The 21,164-nt window shown below is 42.6% G+C and overlaps 1 protein-coding gene across 5 annotated transcripts in view; it reads left to right on the forward strand.

Moving 5' to 3' along the window:
* Positions 1-21,164, forward strand: part of WIPF1 (WAS/WASL interacting protein family member 1) — a 114,411-nt gene that overhangs the window by 87,055 nt on the left and 6,192 nt on the right. For all 5 annotated transcript variants that reach the window (XM_067741489.1, XM_067741488.1, XM_067741486.1 and 2 more), the window contains 6 exons: positions 2,720-2,808; positions 6,780-6,909; positions 12,231-12,359; positions 15,359-16,150; positions 19,873-20,085; positions 20,821-20,934. In XM_067741489.1, the coding sequence (XP_067597590.1) occupies positions 2,758-2,808; positions 6,780-6,909; positions 12,231-12,359; positions 15,359-16,150; positions 19,873-20,085; positions 20,821-20,934 (1,429 nt within the window). In that variant the 5' untranslated portion in view covers positions 2,720-2,757. The remainder of the gene's footprint in view (positions 1-2,719; positions 2,809-6,779; positions 6,910-12,230; positions 12,360-15,358; positions 16,151-19,872; positions 20,086-20,820; positions 20,935-21,164) is intronic.

A 21,164-nucleotide genomic window follows, 5' to 3' on the forward strand; every position in this document is an offset into this window, starting at 1 on the left:
AGCAAACCCGTAAGAGGTTCCCGGTAGCTGATCGGAATCCACTTCTTCCTCAGTATTAGGATTAACAGGATGGCAGGTTAGCTGGTGAGCGTAGAACCTGACACAATGGAGTGTTGAGGGGCCTTTCATCCACTGAGCACGTGGACAGCCTGTCCCATGGAGCCCATCTCTCGGGCCCTCTGGGTGGACCCGGCCACCCCTTACTTGGTTAGCTCCCTCCTCAGCTGTTCAGACCATTGCTTTGGCCATAGCAGCTCTGACAGTTAGTTGGGCCTGAATCCCGTTTCAGATCCCCGTCCTTCCTCCTGGTCCTAGGACACAACCCTGAGGCTTCTGGAGGTGCCCCTGCAGCTGGAGCACCCCCTTCATAGGCCTCCAAACACAGGCCCCCCCAGCCCTCCTTATTACACTGCCCGTGTAGCCCCACGGGGGACCGATTGGTGTCACCCAGAAAAGACCAATGTAAGGAACAGATTTTAAAAGAACCCCTGTCTGAGACAGGCTCTTATTGAAAACCGGATTCTGACCGAGTTTACAGGTGAGCTGCAGTACTAGTTAGCCCTTTACCTGCCTAAAAATGCTTATCTAAGAAGAGCAGGGATCAAAAGGACTTGATGTGAATGAGTTTCGCGGGTCTTTCAGCGAGTTATTAATTTCTCTGAGTCCCAGCGTCCTCCTCTGTAAAATGAGTGGAATTATGCTAGTTTGCAGTGTGGTCATAAGTATTCAAGACGACAGAAATAAAGTGCCCTTTATCATCCACTTGACTGTTAATAGATGAGAGCAGCTCTTGCTGCTCCAGAGTTTTTTAAATTTCATTTTCTAGATGGCACTCAGAATAGAACTGTCAGAAGCTCTCTTGATTCCTGTCTTCCAGTAGCTTTGACAAGTTTGGCCATGTCCTCTTAGCTTTTCCATTCCGTTACTGTCGCAGAAAGCAAGCCATCCATCCAGCAAAACTTCTATGGAAAGTAACAGCTGACCCTTGAACGATGCGGGGGTTAGGGGCACCGACCCTCTGCACGCAGTCAGCCCTCTGTATCCACGGGTCCTCTGCACCCGGATTCCGCATCCTCGGATTCAACTACCCATGGATGGTGTAGTACTATGATGTTTACTATCGAAAACAATCCACATCTAAGTGGACCCGTTGTTCAAGGGTCATCTGTATTTGTTTCAAGGTATAAGTTCTCCACGTTAACTTTCAGTGGTTGAACTAAGTTAATACTTTAAATTGTTTTTTCTTTTGGCCATGCCATGTGACTTGTGGGGTCTTGGTTTCCCGACCAGGGATCGAACCTGGGCCCCCAGCAGTGGAAGTGCAGAGTCCTAACCACTGGACCCCCAGGGAATTCCCTAATACTTTAAATTCTAAGAGGTTGTTTTCTGCAATTAAGAGACTATTGAAAATAAAAGATAATTCTGAGGTTTGAAATTCAGGACACATGTTCCACAGAAACAATGTTATTCAGGTGGTCAGTGTTCCAGGCTGCTCACTTGGTTTAAGGCTCTACCACCAGGCTTCTCAAATGCATATGAATCACCCAGGGATCTTGTGAAAATGCGGAAACAAATGCAGTGCAGGCAGAGGGGCTGAGATTTGATGTTTCTAACAGCTCTGGGTGATGCCCCGCTGCCAATCCGGGAGCGCTGCTGATCCAGGAGTGGCAAGATCTGGGTGGGAGAAGCTGGGATACTGAGGGGTGAGTAGGTGGGTGAGGGCTGCGGCCTGGGGCTTCCGCTTAGACCCAGGGATGGGACTCCGAGGACTGGGGGAAAGGGAGACAGGGTTCATTGCTGGCACAGCTCTGGGGGCACGTCCTTGCCATTGTTTCTTCAGCCCCTCATGTTTGCCAGGCTGCCCCCTTCGCCGCTGCTACCCACCAGGGCTTCCCTACGCTGTCCCACCGCCGCGGAGTCTGGCCTTCCCTTTGTCCCCAGAGCAATTAGACTCTGCAGAAATCCTTTCTAAGGAAGCCTTTTGGTAGTAAACAGCCCAGAGTCAGAGGTTTGATTCCTCCTCTCTTTTTTCCCCCCTTTTTTTCCACTTGGATCCTGTAAGGAAATGCCAAGCAGCATAGAGGTAGGAATCCAGCCTCCTTGCCCATCTTATCTTCCCGTATTCCCATCTCCTTTCCCCGGAGGACTGTAAGAACTTTGAGGGCAAGTATAGAAATATAGATTCATCTTTGCATTCCTGGGTGCTACCCAGACCTAGACAAATGTCAGGAATCTCAGAGAAGAAAAGCAGCGGAGTGGAGAAGAAACGTCAGGAATGTTGGAGAAGAAAAGCGCGGGCACGGAGTTGGCGGGAGAACGGGAGAGGGCTGCGCCATGGAGATGAGTGAAGAGGAGCCACTTGAACATCGGACTTGGCCAGGATACATTTCTAGCCGTTTCCTAATAACCTCCCAGCTTACTCGGGCGGCAGGCCAGGGTCCTTCCCCCAACCTGCTTTGGTGGTGGTGGGATTGAGCAGCATGAGGCACTGGGTTTTGCTTCCAGTATCTCCAGGCACTTCAGCTGAGAAGCCTTCCCTGCTGACCTCCTTCCAGAATAGTAACATCCTAGCCATGCCGTAAAGCAATTCCACCTCTTATAAAAGGTGGGCTTCGTGAATAGCTGCCACTTTGACGGGAAAGCGGGAAGGAAGATTAGGATGGAGTATTACTAAGAAGTCTAATACGTGATGGTGCTTTGTTTCTTTTTGTTTTTACAGATTTGTCAGCCAGACTGCTGAAAACGTAACTATCCAGGATGCCCGTACCGCCCCCTCCAGCACCCCCGCCACCGCCCACGTTTTCTCTGGTGAGTGATTCTCCCCATCCATGGCCCATGCACGAAGCAAGCTAAACAAACTTGAACCTGGCACACGTGTATTTGTTTTCAGTGTATTCACATTCTGGCTTAAATATGAATGATATGGTAAGCTTTCCAGGTGCTGGAGTACATAAGCCAGAGCCTGAGATGCAGCAGATAACAATACGAAAATGCTTTGTAGTCTAAGGTCTCATGTGATGCATCGGACACGCGTGGAATGTGGATTAGTTAGGTTTCCTCTGCCTCGTCCATCAGGGAGACACTTCCTGTTCATTTGAACACGCTGGCCCAAGACGGTTGGCAGGAGCGGTTCTGCCCAGCCTGCACTGTTTTAAGCTTCTAGCCTTTAACATCTGGGCAGGATAGTCCAGAGACCCAGTCTGCCTGTCTGAAAATGCATCCATTAAAGTGTCCTCCAGACTCACTCTCTTTTTCTCTGCCTTTCGCCATCTTTCTTCCCACTCTGTTTCTGACAAATAACCCCCATCTTCCACTCCCCACTCCCCCCCCCCCCACTTACTTCGCCCTTTAAATCCATCCTCGCAGTTCCGTGTGTACTTTCCTAAGGAATTTCTTCTCTGGGCTCATCCTGGCCCCCTGATGGACCCATCCTCAGAAGTTAGTGCACCCTCTTCCAGGAAGCCGGCAGCCCTCCCCGCAGTGATACGGAAGGTCTCCCAGACGCACCCCCCCCAGTATGTGAGGCCTTCGCTGCTAAGGAGCCTCCCAGTGATGGGCCCTTCACTTTTCACTTGAGGAAACTGGAGCTCAGAGAGGAAAAGTCTCTTGCCTGGGCTTCCATGGTACACATTTTTTATAACCCATCTAAGGCTGGAACCTAGTTGGAAGAAGAGACCACTGATTAGCTCATTGCTATTCCAAGTGTCATCCTCCAACTCCTGGTTAGAGTCCCCAAAAAATAAGTACAGAAATTTAGAGTAAGCGCTTAGAAACACTTATAGCAATCTGATAGTGGTGTTATGTCTATTGTTTCTAAGATTGTATTTTGTGTGTCTTTTTTAAACGGATTCATTTTTCTAATAAGTCATTGTTATTTTACAAAATATTGGTGCATGACGGATTGGAAATTTTTTTCTTAAAAATTCGTCCTTCCCTTAGATAAGTTTGAAAAGCTGTGATCTGGCTAGCATAGAAGGACTAGTTTATATTTCCCCAAAAGTATAGGTTTTGCACCACTGCTGAGTCGTATGTGCCTTGATTTTTTTTTTTTAATTTTAATGCTCGTGTTTAATATGTATTGTAAAAGTTATAACTGGCACACCCAGGGTTTAATAGTGAGTTAATTTAAAAGAAATGTTCACTGAGAAATAGTATAGTAAATAATATAGTGAATTAATGAAAAATATTAAATAATAACACAGGTAGCATGAGAAGATGACAAAAGTCACAAAAGTTGTACCAGAATGGTTGAAGTTTGGGACACCCTGGTTTATCCTATCCACTCATTTCTATCCATTATTACCTGACTAAAAGCAAGATCCTAGAGAGACAGGATATAGAGACGAGAAGATGGAAAGGTTGGTGGCCATCGTAGGACACCATCCAGTGGAACAGCACAGTCAAGAGATAAGTCAGCACCCAAGGAGGTCAGGTGTCAAAATAAATTTTGAGGCAGAACAGGAGGCCAGGGAGGGCTGCTGATCCAAAACCCTGAAGAGAACCAACGTGGACGTGGCGCTTAACCTCTAGACGCCTCAGGTTTTTTCATCCTTAAAACGAAGACAATAGGTAATTCAAAAAGCTCTTTCTAAGGTGTCCAAGGCATGTTGTTAAGTTATAAAAACAAGTTTCAGAGCAATAGAGGATGATCCCATTAGCAAAAGCGAACTGTATATGCAAAGAGCGTTTCTGGAACTGACTGCCAAGAAGCTCTTAACAGGCTTGCTTCAGAGGAGGGCTGGAGGCCAGTGGGGAAAGGGCATTTTATTTATTAATTTTTTTTCAACTGAGATATAATTGACATATAACATTCTATAAATTTAAGGTGGACAGCACATTGATTTGATACATTTATGTATTATAATTACCACCATAGTTTTAGCTAATGCCTCTATCACATCACATAATTATCATTTCTTTTTTGTGGTGAGAACATCTAAGTTCTGGTCTCTTAACAGCTTTGAAGTATATCATACAGCATTGTTAACTATAATCACTATGCTGTACATTAGATTTCCAGAACTTATTCATGTTTTAGTTGCAAGTTTGTACTCTTTAACACCTCCCCATTTCCGGGGAAGGGCATTCTAGATCCCGCGTTTATCCTTCTGTCAGGTTATAGGGAAGGCTCCGGAGTCAGGCTGCCAGGCTTTGAATCCGAGCTCCTCCTCTTACCAGCTGGGTAACTGGGTTGATGATTTAACTTCCCTGTGCCTCAGTTTCCTTGACTCTAAAATGAAAGTCATGACTCACAGGGTTGATGAATTAGTATACTTAAAATGCTAAAAACGGTGCCTGACCCACAGTAAAAGCTATATAAATGTTAGCTGTTATTATCGTGAGCAAGTACTACTTTGTAATTTAATTAAGACCCTTTCAGTTTCATACACAGAGATTCTGTTTAGCCTGCTTCAGGGTTTTTCTTAGCTCTCCCTCTGCCTCTAATAAATAGCTGGGTCAGGTATCAAGCTAAACTTGCCCAGGTTTACTCCTTGTGGCCCTTGCTGGCATCTGTGAAATCAGAGCCTTTCAGAAGGGCTGGGGCGAGCCTCAAAGGACTCTCACGGCTGCCAGAAGTACCACTGGGTTTGGGGAAGACGACTCTCCCCAGGACCAGGCCAGACCAAGCCAGTTTCCAAGTGTGACAAACACAGGTACACGCCTACTTCCGAGTCCGTTTGCTGGCGTCTTAGTGTTCCCACTCCCTAAAAGAACCCTGAAAAAACAAAATCCCAATTTCACAGTAAGAATCTTTCCCAGGAATTCTGAAATTATAGAAAATACCCACAGGTTTTATTTATTTTTTTATTTTTTATTTTTTGGCTGCTCATCGCAGCTTGTGGGATCTTAGTTCCCTGACCAGGGATCAACCCCACACCCCTGCAGTGGAAGCACGGAGTCTTGACCACTGGACCGCCAGGGAAGTCCCCCCAAAGGTTTTAAAGCAGCACCATTGTCAGCTGTGCAGTTTCTGTGGGCTAAGCTTTCAAAGGGATTAGGGAACTATGTTCAATATCCTGTAATAAACCATAATGGAAAAGAATTTTAAAATAAAAAAAATTTTTAAAGGGATTAAACATCAGGAACACCTTAGCCCAGAGGAACATGAAGGGAGTTGGGGGGTAATGGAAGTGTTGTATATCTTGATTGTGGCGGTGGCTACACGATTGTATATGTTTGTCAGAATTCACAGGACTGTACACTAAAAGGGTGATTTTACTATTTGTAAATTATACCTCCAATCTGCCTTAAATTAAAAAGAAAAAAGTCTCTTGTCAGTGTAACCAGAGGGAATTATTTTCTAAAATTTTGGTGGATTAAAAAAAAATACAGCTGACCCTTTTTGATAAAGACAATTTTCCTCTTGCACCAGGTTAGTTCCAAAAGACAAGAAAGAGATGTTCTTCAGAGAACATTCTAGAGGATGAAGCCTCATAGTATCCTGCAAATTCCTCTCAGACTTAAAATTCCCTGCTCGTTTCTAGCCATCCACCCCTTGCTCTGTTGGTTACGGCCAGATTGTGGTCTGAATTTTCAGAGACTTTTATCAGGGAGTGACTCTTCCTGCATTAAAAATGAATGTAATGTATTGCTGCATCTGCTCCCAAATGTCTGGGTCTTAAAAAGAGTGACATCGGGTCTAAAACTTGTAGAGAATTTACAGCCTATTGCCAAGAATCTTAATAACAAGCTCCCAATGCGCTAGCTGTCCCCACCGAGTGTTGTACTACATGATTTTAATTCAAAAGATGAATACGAGTTTGCGTGTTTCCTTTCAGGCCAATACAGAAAAGCCTACCTTGAGTAAGTCAGAGCAGGCTGGGAGAAATGCTCTTCTCTCTGACATCAACAAAGGGAAGAAACTAAAGAAGACAGTCACCAATGACAGAAGTGCACCGATATTGGACAGTAAGTAAAAAAAGTTATGTTCCATGGAGATAAATGGTTTATGACCTAACAATCAACTCTACTCTTCCCACCAAAAAAAAAAATTTTTTTTTTTTTTTTGGTTAACAACAGCTGCAAAGCTAGCAGAATAAGGGACTGTATCACTCATTGTAGGCCATGGCTCTGGCTTGGGTTCCCTCTAATGCTGCAGGAAGCCAGTATAATAATTCTTTGTCCAAGACACACACAGCAGCAATTCTCTGAATTATTCACAACTCTTTACAGCACTTTCTGGAAATTAACCCTTTGCTCATCTTACCACAGCGCAAAAGGCAGCATGAAATATGGGAAGAGCCCTAGTCTTGGAATCAAAGGATGTAGGTTCGAGCCCTGACCATCTCCAACCCTTTGTCTTCATTTGTAAAATGGAGATAATACCTGTTCTACTACCCTCACAAGTTTGTTGTGAGCATCAAATGAGACAATGCTTCTGAAAGTGTTTTGTTGCCTGGAATGTATAATTCAAGTGTAGTTATGATTATTAGGGGGTTAGAGAGAGAGGAAATGAGATCACAGCTCTTTGCTCATTGACCCATCATAAATCTGAGATACTTTCTGGAACAAGGCAGGGTATGTGTAAACAAACAAGTACCCACCATACAGGGCTACTTATTAACATTTACAACAGAATGAAACATTACAGATGGCTAGAATCTACCGGAAGTTAATTATCAGGCCTCAAGACTATCATCTCACACTCCTCACTCATTTCCACTGCCAGCCAGATGTGCCCAGAATTCATCCTCGACCACAGATGCCACTTGGACTCAACAGGAATTAGACTGTCCTAAACTCACCAGAGGGAGTTTGGAGACAAGTGAATAACGATATAGGATTTTAGCCAAGTGGAGGAATTTCTAGGAAAAGTGCCTAACGAGTAGAAGAGAAAGATCAGTGTTAGGTGAGAACATTGGTGAGGGAGGAAGGTGGAAAAGAGGAAGACCAAGACAAAGGCCTTTGAGTTTTGCTCTGTTACCAGGCAAGGTGGTGCAGATGGAATGCACCACACCTCAGTGGAACTAGAGGGTCTTTGACTTTTGATGAAGTCTTACCTCTGGGTCAGAATGCCCACAAAATGGTGTGGTTATTGTATAGTCAATTGCTTAGTTTTCCTGATCTGTGTCACAAGGTTCTCCCTGGGGTTGCCCAGCCCAGTCGCTTCTTTCTGGGGAGCTCTGGTCCAATACCCATTGAATCGTGGTGCCTGGGATGGGGCCAGAGGAACTCCACAAACTGCCAACCTCTAGACCAGAGCCCAGTGGTTCTCTCCACTACGAGAGGGAGCCTAGGCTCTGGAGAATTCCCTAGATGTTGAAGGAGAATGGACAGTCTGGGGCCTAGTCCTGAATCCACTAGTGGAAGTTCATTATATTCTTCAAGATACACTTCTCTCATTAAATGGAAAAGAGTGTTAGTTCTCCCTCCCATCTGCTCAGTGATGTTTAAGAATGCACTTTGCCTTGTGGACACCAGATGCAACCCAATGCATGCCCTTGTTCATGAACTTAACTGGACGCTAACACTGTTGTTAGAAGCTCTTTGCAAGTGGCAAAGTCCATCCATGGTTTTGTATTTGTTTGCAGGTGAAACCTCCCTGGGTTCTATGTCAAAATGTTGACCATGGTTATACAGGATATAACTCTTGAGGTCAGCTTTGTCCTCCAATTTAATTGTTAGCAGAGTGACCTAGAGCCAGTTAGCTGTCCTCAACTAGTGTAGCTTCTCTATCGGAAAGCTGCACAACTGTTGCAAGTTAAGAACACTAGTGGACGATGTCTGATAGAACAAGTTCATCGATCTCTTTGAATGTTCAATACCAGGTAAAGGTGTCCTATGAAATGCAGTATTGCAGAATGCATCGTTCATCAACCAATAACATTTTAATGTCAAGGGCATTATTAATATTATTGGCAATAATTTAAATGAGTAAAACTTTTAAATTTTATATGGAAGCAATTTTGCATGCACTTCCAGAAATGGTTATTCTAATTTGATATAGCGTACTAGGCGAAGTAATTCTTGTGAGTTCAGTATCAGATTGTTTCTTCTATCAGCAGAGTTCCCATAAGTATCCCAGAAAGTTCCACACCTAGAAAAGATACAGAGCTGACACAGACTTATGATCAATCTAATCCAGAAAAAAAGAAAACACAAATGAATAAGTAGAGCTCAGAAAGCAGATTAAATAAAAGATTCAAAGCAGATTTTCTAAAATTAAGGATGCTACAATGAAGTTATTCTTAAAGAATTTAACTTTTTAAGAAAAGTACAAATTTACCAAAAATCATTCATGAAGCTTCAGTGAGCAAGGAAAAAGTTGAAAACTTTATCAAATTACTTTTTCTCTAAAAAGCTTTAGAGCCAGATGATTTTATCAGAAAATTATTTCAGATTTTAAGAAACAACAAATTCAAATGCTATATAAATCATTCCTAAATGTAGGAAGACATGGAAAGCTATCTGTTAGGTATAATGAGATTGGCATGATCTTAATATCAAAACATGACAAAGGCAGCATATATACAGAAAGAAAGCTGGTGTATCAGTGTCTCGGGGGACACGTGGCAATGCCTGGAGGCATTTTTAGTTATCACAACTTGGTGAGGGAGGGTTCCTACTGACACCTAGTGGGTAGAGGCCAGGGATGCTGTAAACATTCTACAGGGAACAAGATGGTCACCCACAACAAAGAATTATCTGACCCCCAAATGTCCGTAGTTCCAAGGCTAAGAAACCCTACTATAGACCACTTATGATCACAGATGAGAGGATACTAACTAAAACTCCAAAAACTCTAATTCAATAGTATGTTAAAAAAAATAATTCACCAAATCCAGAGTTTGTCTCATTTTTAATGTTAGAAAGTCTATATATCCATCATATCAAATAAGGAAAACCATATAATGATCTCAGTAGATCCTGGATAGGCATTTGATAAAATTCCATGCCATAAGAAAGTCTTAAAAACCCAGAGTGGAAGGATCCTTGCTAACCACGAATACTTAGAAAAAAAAGTTATTTCAAAAGTTATTTCAAAGTATGTAACTTGGGGGTTTCCCTGGTGGTGCAGTGGTTAAGAATCTGCCTGCCAATGCAGGGGACACGAGGTCAAGCCCTGATCCAGGAAGACCCCCACATGCCGCCGAACAACTAAGCCCGTGCGCCACAACTACTGAGCCTGTGCTCTAGAGCCTGTGCTCCGCAACAAGAGAAGCCACCTCAATGAGAAGCCCATGCACCACAACGAAGAGTAGCCCCCGCTCGCCACAACTAGAGAAAGCCCGCACACAAGAACGAAGACCCAGTGCAGCCAAAAATAAACAAATAAATAAATTTATTTAAAAAAAAATGTAACTTTGAAACATTAGAGGCATTCTCATTAAAATCAAAACATGATTTCCTTTATTTTTAAAATACTAATAATGTTAATAATTTATGTTTAAGATAAATATATAAATGTATATTTATTCTTTATAATTATTTTAAAATAAATTGTCTTTAAATTAATAAAACATTAATAACTTACACTGTTATGGAAGCTCAGTCATCAAAGTAATTTCTTATATAAAACAGAAATAAGATACACAACTCTTAGAAAAGAAGGCATACACCTTACCTTTATTATTTGCAGAGCATTTGTCTACTAGAAAATCCAAGGTAAAAAATAAATTTTAATTCTGAAAATGCAGGAAAGTGATTTATTAGATATCAAATGAAATTTCCTGATGCCAATAATAACCAAATCCAAAATATAGTAGGAAAAACATTCCTTTCATAATTTCAACAAACAAAAATGTATTTGAAGTGACTCTAAAAGAACTATGGGTGACCCACATCATGAAAATTACAAAACTTTACTGAATAAATCAGAAGACATGGGAAAATATACCAGGTTTCCATAAAGTCTAAATATCATGAAAGTGTCAGTTCTCCCAGATTAATTTGTAGATCTCGTGTAATACTTACCAAAGACTCAACAAGGTTTTCCAGGGGTAGAACTTTAAACAGTACTTAACCTCATAAAACATATATACATACATAAATTGTTAAGAGACAGTTTTTTAAAGAGGGTATAATCATGGCTCTAATACAGATATAAAATAAACATATATCAAAGATTTTATTCAGCTCATTAATTAATGAGGGAACCAATATAATGTTATCAATTCAAAGGAGAATTCGAAGTACCACACATATGTAGGCAGGTGAGTGTTGAAATGAATTTACAAATAGGTGCAAAACAGGTCAATCAATTGCATGACACTGAACACAACCAATATGCATTTCTATGGACAAATATCATTTGCATTATTATCAGTTTTGTACAATTTAATAGAGTTGCAGACTAGCTCAAAGGCAATGGGAAATAACCCAGAAGGCTAGACTGGATACTTAGTAATCTTTTTCTTTCTTCTTCTTCCTTTTTTTTCTTGTTTTCTTGTTTGCCTATTTTGAAATCTTTCACAGTTTTTTGGCAACAAATGCAAAATAAAACAAAATCTTTGCATCGTCTCAAGTTGCAAAGATTTTAAAAATGTTAAAGTCTACTGTTGGGTTTTATGATATTAAAAAATTGAAATCAACCCGGAAGGCCATCAAATAGGTAGATGGATAAATAAATTACAGTACATTCAGTGTTCTAAAACACAATGCAATCCTTTAAACTCATGTTTTCAAAAAATATTTAGTGACATGGGAAATGCTAACAATAAAGTATTGACTGAAAAAAGCAGGCTGAAAACTATGTAGTGAATTTGGTCGTGAGAAAAAATATGTAAAATGAAAAAACAAAAAAAAACACCAAAACCTGGCAGGGAAAAATACACCAAAAAAGTGGGTATTTCAATGAAGCAAAATCATGGGATATTTTATTTTCTTCTCCTTTATTTTTACTGTTTCCTTTCTTCTCACCTTTTATTGCATCTCCTCCCTTAAGACTTTCTTTCTTTGAAGATACTTTTATTTACCAAATCCTATGATACACAATAGATATTAACTCATGTGGCAGCCAGCCAAGCAGGGGAAAGTCATTATCTATTACTGATTCTTCTACCTCTGGGCTTGCGACTGCCCTGGAATAGAAAGAACCCTCTGCTTTTCTGACGGAGGATAGGGTGAATCCTTAAAGTCCTACCCTTTAATGAAATTCCAGGTGTCCACCATGGGCTTAGGTTCTGCCAGCTCCCTGTTGTATTGTGATTGTTTACTTGGGCGAGGACTGGTAAAGTTCTCTGGTGGTGTCTTCATACATGTGTAAAGGCTGTGTTTTCTTCCTTCTGCAGAACCTAAAGGAGCTGGTGGTGGTGGCGGAGGCAGCAGTGGGAGTTTTGGAGGGGGTGGACCACCCGGTTTGGGAGGACTGTTCCAGGCTGGGATGCCAAAGCTGAGATCCACAGCCAACAGGGAGAGTGGTAAGGAGAGTTTCCTTCCTTAGTTACTGAAGACCAGGCTGAGTCTGGCGGTTTTGAGACTTGGCATCCCCTCTAAGGCATTGTGCCCTGTGAAACAGTTTAGATTTCTTGAAATGTTATCACTGTTTTATAAGAGGGACTCAAGGGACTTTCCTGGTGGCACGGTGGTTAAGAATCCGCCTGCCAACACAGGGGACACGGGTTCAAGCCCTGGTCCAGGAAGATCCCACATGCCACAGAGCAACTAAGCCCGTTCTCCACAACTACTGAGCCTGTGCTCTAGAGTCTGCGAGCCACAACTACTGAGCCTACGTGCCACAACTACTGAAGCCCGCACACCTAGAGCCTGTGCTCTGCAACAAGAGAAGCCGCTCTGCAATGAGAAGTCCGTGCACCACAACGAAGAGTAGCCCCCGCTCGCTGCAACTAGAGGAAGCCTGCGCACAGCAACAAAGACCCAACGCCGCCAAAAATAAATGAAATAATTTTTTTACAAAAAGAGGGACTCTATTTAGCATCTTTTTTTTTTTTCTTTTTAAATCAGGATCAGACAGCTCCATCGAGCTGTTAAATATTTGCCCAGTGTCCTTGGGGTAACTTGTACTTTTTTGTACTTTTCTAAAGGGTAAGCTAGAGTGGGAAGAAAAGGAAGGAGCAAATGGGACTTGCCACCCCTGGAAACTCTGCCTGGTGACCTGGCAGATTCAGCTTTCTTTGTGAGGTAGTCTGACCCACCTGTTGAGTGTAGTAAATACTTGTGGGTCTCTTTTCAAATACACAATGGAGCATGTCATATGAAATATAATTACGTATCTCACAAAACCTAAAAAGGTGTTTTGCCTGACATTTGGCATTTTAGAACTAGTGATTCTAAGTATTCTCTGCAGGAAGCCATGGAAATGAGTCCTACAGGATTGTCTGTGAACACGATGGCACAGAAAAAAGTTAAACCTGGTCATGCCTAAATAAAATACCTTACAGAGTGTGTGAGGCTCTCCCCTGACTATGACAGAAGCTCAAGAAATTTCCCCATGAAACTTTACTTTTTAATGTTTACTGTGTTAGAAGAATTTTATTTCTAATTCCATGGTCTTTTAAAATGTCCACTGGGAAAGTGTGAAACTGTCACATTCATATGAAGATAAAGTCACTGAATCCTCAGGGTTACCTGGCTATTTTAGTTTTGGATTGTCAACATCTAGAAGGAGACTCAAGAATATGAGAGATTCTATCTTGCCAGGCCTGCATTTAAATTTGTTTATTTAAAACCCACTGAAAGGACTTGAGGCAACTGACAAATGCATACATTCAGTACTTTAACAGTAGGTGAAGAAATTCAGGCAAAAGACAACTGGAAGTAAAACAATGAAATGAAGATGGAATTTAAGTTAGTACACAAAATGCTACAGTATTTGCATAGTACACTATCTGCATAATGGGTCCCATCCCTGTAACATATATGTGGATAGTAACTGCACCTTTAATCCAAATTTGGAAGGTAGAACTTATCACAAGTTGGTGACATAGAACTATACCACACAGTCAAGGAAAATATAGCTCATGTCTAGTGCTAAAGTCAAAATAAAAAATTCTTTCTAGAGTTCACATTATTCATAAATCCAGCCAGATGTCTCTCATCGTGCCTTGGATAAAATCTGAACGCCTTCTGGCCGACAAGGCTCTCTATGACCCGGGCCCTGCCAGCCACTCAGGCTGCATTTCGTAGGGTTCTCCTCCATGCTCACTGTGCCCCACACACATAAAAGCCTTGGTTTTTTAACTTGAAGCTCATTTCCACCTCAGGGTCTTTGCACCTGCTGGCCCTGACTGAAGCACTTCTCTTCCTCCTCTCCATGGCGGGCCTTAGCTCAAATGTCACATCCTCATAAGGGCCACCCCCATCTAACCTGGCCTCTCTGGGCATTCTTCATCTCATCAGCCTATTTTAGTTTCTTTTTAGTCCTTATAACTGTCTGAAAATATTTATGTTTACTGGTTTTTTGTTTATCTCCCCCAGAAGAACATAAACTACAAGAGAGCCAGATCTTTCCTGTTTTGTTTACTCCTCTGCCTCTAGCATCTAGAATAATGGCTGACGTATAGTATAGCAGGTTAATATTTGGTATATTAATTAGCTTATAGTTGAACTGGGTAAAGTTTTTTCAGACTAAGCATTTTACAAGAATTAGTTTAGGTTCTAAGAGACTCTGGGGTGGTGGTTTGGGTTTTTCCATAACTTTGGTTCCTCTTTAGCTCTTCCCTTTGTTGAACCAAAGTAGTTGAATATTAATTATGTATTAATAGTAGGGTTGTTCTGTCCTGTCAGTATTAAAGTGGAAGTTGACCTAGTAGGGAAAAACGTTGTATAGTTGCCTACTTGTTGGTAGATTAAGACCATCCACTGGTGTCAACTCTTTTAAACTTTGACAGTTTCTTTTTCCTTTGACAGTTTCTTATTTCAATCATAACTCTTCCACTCTCTTAGAAATTTACCTTTAAAGGTTCTAGGTAAGCCCTCCCATACAGAAACTTACATTGGGATAACTAATTTCTTCATCTAAGAAAGCTACATTATTTTTCATACCTGAGAGGTACAGGGTGGGGGGACAGGGATAGTGATGGGGAGAAAAGAAAATCATTAGCAGAAATCCCATGTACCAATGCCATCCTGTTCTCGACCTCTTGTAATGAACAGGGATGTCTCCAGAACTCTTACCAACCTCATCCTGGTTCTTGTCCATCCATAATGCCAAGAGAGCTCTCCAGAATCCCTTTGAAAGCTGATGGGTTGTGGAATCTGGGAGTAGAAGAGAAACAGAGAGCTGTGATCTGTCCCTCTGCTTCCAGGAAGGACACACAAAACCTAGTTTATATAAGTAATAGTTACCTGTCGTTTCCAGCATCTAGGAAAGGGCTTCCAGTAGCTGGCAATTTACTCTAGTTCTCTGATTGCCTTTAAGGTTCCTAACTTTCTGATTTTTTTTTTTTCTGTTCTTTAGATTCTGGAGGGAGCCGACCCCCAATTTTGCCACCAGGAGGAAGACCCACATCTGCCAAACCTTTCTCGCCCCCAAGTGGCCCAGGGAGGTTCCCTGTGCCTTCTCCAGGCCACAGAAGCGGACCTCCAGAACCTCAGAGGAACCGAATGCCTCCCCCGAGGCCCGACGTGGGCGCGAAGCCTGATAACATTCCGCCTCCAGTGCCTAATACTCCAAGACCCGTTCAGTCAAGTCTGCACAACCGGGGGTCCACCCTAGTGCCCGGGGCCCCCAGGCAGCCCAGCCCCGGGCCGACTCCTCCCCCTCTCCCCGGAAACCGAGGGGCTGCTTTCGGGGGAGGCTCCACCCGCCAGACCCCGTCAGGCTCCTCCTCGCCCTTCTCCAACCGGCCTCCCCTCCCCCCTACCCCGAGCAGGGCCTTGGATGACAAACCCCCTCCTCCGCCCCCTCCAGTGGGCAGCAGGCCCTCCATCCACAGGGAGGCCGTCCCCCCACCTCCCCCTCAGAACAGCAAGCCTCCGGTGCCCTCCACCCCGCGGCCTTCCCCCTCCGCGCAGGCCCCGCCCCCGCCCCCCAGCCGGCCGGGCCCTCCCCCAGTGCCCCCAGGGTCCAGTGGCGGGGGCGGCGGCGACGAAATCCCGAGGCTCCCACAGCGGAACCTGTCCCTCTCGTCGTCCTCGTCGTCGTCATCATCTGCGCCTCCCTTACCTTCACCTGGGCGGTCGGGACCTCTTCCTCCCCCGCCCAGCGAGAGACCCCCTCCTCCAGTGAGGGACCCACCGGGCAGATCAGGTATGGCCAGAGCGCGGTGAGTTGTGCCCCTGTGCCCCAGCCAGCCCAGAAGTCACTACCAACTGCACATGAAGAGAGCCCAACAAAAGCTTAAGTGAACTCTCGGGCTGCTTTGACCTTGGAAGTGACACATAACCCATATGATTTCCTCTTGGCCTCACGTAACCTCTGAAGAGAGTGGGGCCCATACTTCTGTCCACGTTTCAGAAGTGAGGAGACTAAGTAACCAATGAAGTGAAATGATCCCAAGCGAGTTAATAAAGAACAGGCCACTCACTCACCTTCCATCTCACCACTCTACCTGACATCTCCTGAAAGGGAATTTCTGCTGTCTTAACTGGGAACTAAATACCCATCTCCTGCAGGAGGGCCCATTATTCCAACAAGAAGGGCAGTTATTTAAGAGTGAATGAACTTTCCCTGTACTTCTCTTCATCGGTCAAGTTTTGACACATACTAGAGTCCATTTTGCTGTCTGTTCACATCTCTGACACGTAGATCCCTTGGAGAATCAGATAAAGGTATAATAAGGCCTTCTCTCCATAAAAATGCTCATAAGCATAAACTCAAAATTGCCTGCTGTTTCATGGATTGAAGGACCTGCTGAAGCCCATCTGTGTCCCCACCCAGGGCTGGAAACCTGGATCTAAGGGGAGAACCTGCACAGTGTGAAATGAAGTGTGAGGAGTCTGTACTCTCTCTCCTACTTTTAATAGGTGCTTGTTTGTTTTCTGTTTGTTATTGAGGGATTCAGAAGAACTATCTAGTTTTGGAATTTAACCTTACCATACCTACAGGATGTCTGGAAATGGGGCATTTTTTGCTCTGTGAGAAGCTAACTGACCTTTGACCCCCTGACCTCAGGAACCTAATAAACACTTTTTTAAAATAGTCCTCAAACTTGACCACATACTGGGATCACCTGGGAGCTTTAAAAACCACCATGCCTGGGTTCCTACCCCAGGATTTCTGGTTTCATTGGTCTGGGTTACAAACTGGGCATCAGGATATTTGGAAGCTCCCCGGTGACTGTAATGTGTAGCAAAGTGAAAACCACTCCTTCAAACCACTTTGCCGGGGAGAGTCAGCTACAAATATAAAAAGTTGGTAGTCTATTCAGTCTGGACATTGTGGCATCTCATTAAGTATGCTTCAATGAACAAATAAGAACAAGTAGTCAGATGAATGAAATGCATCATTTTCTTCTTATCCAACAGGTATGGATTTTCCCACAAAATGGCTGAGGAGCTGTTTGCTTGGTTCTACCAAATGATTTAATCAACAGATTAAATATTCCCCCAAATAGGATAGGCAGTGATATATATTTGTTGTTTCTTTCAATTACATTAAGTCATACCTGTTTATTGTACAAAATACATAAAAGTATAATGAAAATAAAAATCATCTATAATTCTGCCACCACCATCATCCAGATATAACATTGTTTATATACCCTTTCAGTCTTTTTTAAATGCATATATATACATGTTTGCAAAATTAGTATCATACTACATATATTGTTTGCTAATTTTCTTTTTATTTAATTTAGCTCATTATTTTCTGACATGATTAACTCTTCTTTTACAACCTGACTTTCAATGGCTGCATAATATTAAATCACACAAAAGTACCTTGGCTTATTTATTAGTCACGTGGTCATACAGGCCATTTCTAGAGTTTTGCTATTGCAGATAATGCAGGGATACATTCTTGTAGCTAAATATTTGTGCACATCTCTGTGTATTTCTTTTGGATGAATTCCTAGGAATGGAATTCCTAGGACAATGGATGTACACAGTAAACTATGGATTTCATAGGTATTGCCAAATTAGCCTCTAGAAAATTCCCACCAATTTACATTTCCATAAGGAACCTATGAGAAGTCATCAAGGGCCATCTATATTTTGAGAGGTGGCTTGGCTTCATTGTTATGGGAGTGTTTTAGAATTTGACAGAATGGAGTCAAATCCTATTCTTCCACTCATTAGTGTACTGATTTGGGCTCTTTAACCTTCCAACACCTCTGAGGCCTCACCTGCTGTCCTGATGCTCCTCGGGGCTGTTGTAAGAATTAAATGAGACCAGTGTGTATAGTGGTTATCTTATTTCCCCCCATGTAGTAGCATTCAACAAATGATCGTTTTCATTATTATACTGCCAACAGGAAATAGAAATCTGTTTTCTGTTATGCTTGCCTAGGTTTGGAGCAGAGGGCTGGAAGGTTGGAGAGTAAGGAACATGAACAGTTACTTTAAAAGAGAGAGAGATCAAGTTGATCAGGTTACGTAGTACCAGGCCCCATAGTATTGGAAGTCTAGTTTGCATTCAGTGACAGTTATGTGGTGGTACTACCACTGCCATTAAGCCCACAGCGTGTGAGCCACTTCTCCCCCCAGTAAATCTACTCATACTAACTAGGACTCCAGCAGTGAGAAGTAGATGGGGCAATGAATAAACCCTACCAGATTAGGCACTGAAGACTCCTTGAGAGACGAACCAGGGCTGGGCATGCCTCCCACCTCCATCAGAGATCTGAGCCAAGACTTCCAGACAGGAATATCTTTGATGGGTGGGTCATTCACTTTAAGGTCCTCTAGTTGGATTCTGAATCTGTAATTAACAAGACATATTTATATTTATAGCACCATAAGACATTGTGTTTACATAAAGATGTCAGCATGTTGCTAGTGGAACACACCACTGAAGGTCAGGAATAATTACTAAGGCCATTTTGATTTGCATGAGAGATGCTCAAGTTCTTTTTTTCTTTTTAAAAATTTACTCATGACCCAAACAGCCTCTGCATTTGGAGGATGGGAAAAGCAAGATATGTTCCTTTGTACTATCAAAAAGAATTTACTTTGAATTATTTACTAAGAACTTAAAATTTTCTGATTATACCACACCACTGCATTTTTAAAACATGCTTTCAAATACTATATAATACTTTTTATTTGCTTTTTGACTAAGTATTTCTGGCAACAGTGCAGTGAGAAAGGTGTTCTTTTGTAGACAGGAAATCAAGTTCCACAGGACAACCAGCCTGCACAGGGTCAGGATACTGCACCAGCATTTACAGCCATGCACATTGATTAGCTGATTGTCACTCCCTCTGTTAATCTGACTCCCCAGAGAGGAAGAACCAAGAAGGAGCTCTTACTGTTCTCGGGATAACTGATGTTTGGTTTCCTGATCCCGCTTCTGCCTGGAAACAGATCATATGCATCACAGAAACATGCTTGTATAATTAGCGATAATACTATGCACTTAAAGAACTTAGTCCCTCTGGAGACCTAAAATAAGTTCATAACTATCTTATTTTTAAAACAGCATTTACTTAATAAGTAACATGTCACAGTAATTAGTTCAACAGCTATTTAAAAGGAATTTTAAATGTTTTTTAAAGTATACAGTTGTCAATATAAACAAATGATTACCACTGTCAACTGCATCACCTCCAATCTCAACTCAAAGCCAAACAGCCATTTAGCTATCAATGTGCACTTGTTCCACGTATGTGTGTACATTTGTGCATTTCTGTGCTTATATGCGCCTAATCATTTCTTGGCTAAACCTCCTAGGAACTCTCCACCATTTCTCCACATTCCCTAGTAAAAGGGCATGTATCCAGCAGGCACTCAATAATTGCATGTTGATGACCATGATGATAGTAATGTACAGTGTAAGGTATAGCACTAAATGTCATTTTTCTTTTGCTCAAGGCCCTCTCCCACCACCTCCTCCAATGAACAGAAATGGCAGCACATCTCGGGCCCTGCCTGCCACCCCTCAGTTGCCATCCAGGAGTGGAACAGACAGTCCCAGAAGTGGGCCCCGGCCTCCTCTTCCTCCCGACAGGCCTGGCACTGGGGTGCCTCCCCCACCTCCACCATCGACATCAATTAGAAACGGCTTCCAAGACTCTTCATGTGAAGGTGAGGTGTGGTCCCGGCTCCTTGGAAATGTACAAGCTATAGTAGGGCAGCAGTTGAATGGCAGGTGTGTTTGTGTCTGTTTGTATGTTTGCATTAACATTTCGTGTTTGTGTGACCCTCATTGTTACCATACTGCACAGCACTAATCTAAGCACTCTAGGGCCCACCATGATTTCAAATGAAAAATAGTAATCCCCCTTCCTCCACTCCCCAAAAAGGCAGATCATTTTTCTCTGTTCCTTGTTTGAGTCTCATTTTGGTTAACTTTCCAGAGGTTCCAGAATTCTGAAAAGAACCATTTTTGTAGCTAACCTTATACCTACCTTTCTGAACAGTTCATGGTGGGTAAGAGGCCCAATGGCCTGCAGATACTGAGCAGCTTATCTCTGCCATTGTTATCAGAGGGTCCTAGTTATTCCTTCCACTGATGAAGGAATAATTAAGAAAGGCATCCCAAACCTTAGTCCCCAGCTCCTGAGAGGGACTGGCTGGGTCCTAGTCACTCTAGTTAAAGTCACCTGGATCTGTCTTTGGTTTGATATGCAGACCACTATATTTTATCGCTGTGCTAATCAGTGACATTTGTAGCACTTCCGGCTTTTCTCTAAACTTCTAGACATAAAACCAGAAGCGATCTCTGCCATTCTCTCTGTATTTCATTCTGTGCCTTTCGTTACCTAAGTCTTCAGAGAAGATTGTCTGTTACTGAAGATATTGTTTGTTTCTCTCCCTCAGATGAGTGGGAAAGCAGATTCTTCTTCCATCCGATTTCTGATTTGCCACCTCCAGAGCCATATGTACCAACAACCAAAAGTTATCCCAGTAAATTGGCAAGAAATGAAAGCCGGAGTGAGTATTTCTACAAGGGCAATTGGATGCCTTCATACTTGAGTAGCCAACTGAGGGTTGTATAGGAAATCCAGGTCTCTTGCCTGGAGTGGGGCGATTTCAGAGAAATCACTCCTGGATTTGGAACCATATAAATTCTAGTAAACTCCCTTTCTACACTCATTGAGGAAAATGGAGACATCCAGAATGCATATGAGAAATGATTATTTTAATGTGTCATTACAAGCTCA

This window comes from Pseudorca crassidens, chromosome 6 (assembly GCF_039906515.1).
Source record: "Pseudorca crassidens isolate mPseCra1 chromosome 6, mPseCra1.hap1, whole genome shotgun sequence".
Classification (NCBI taxonomy): domain Eukaryota; kingdom Metazoa; phylum Chordata; class Mammalia; order Artiodactyla; family Delphinidae; genus Pseudorca; species Pseudorca crassidens.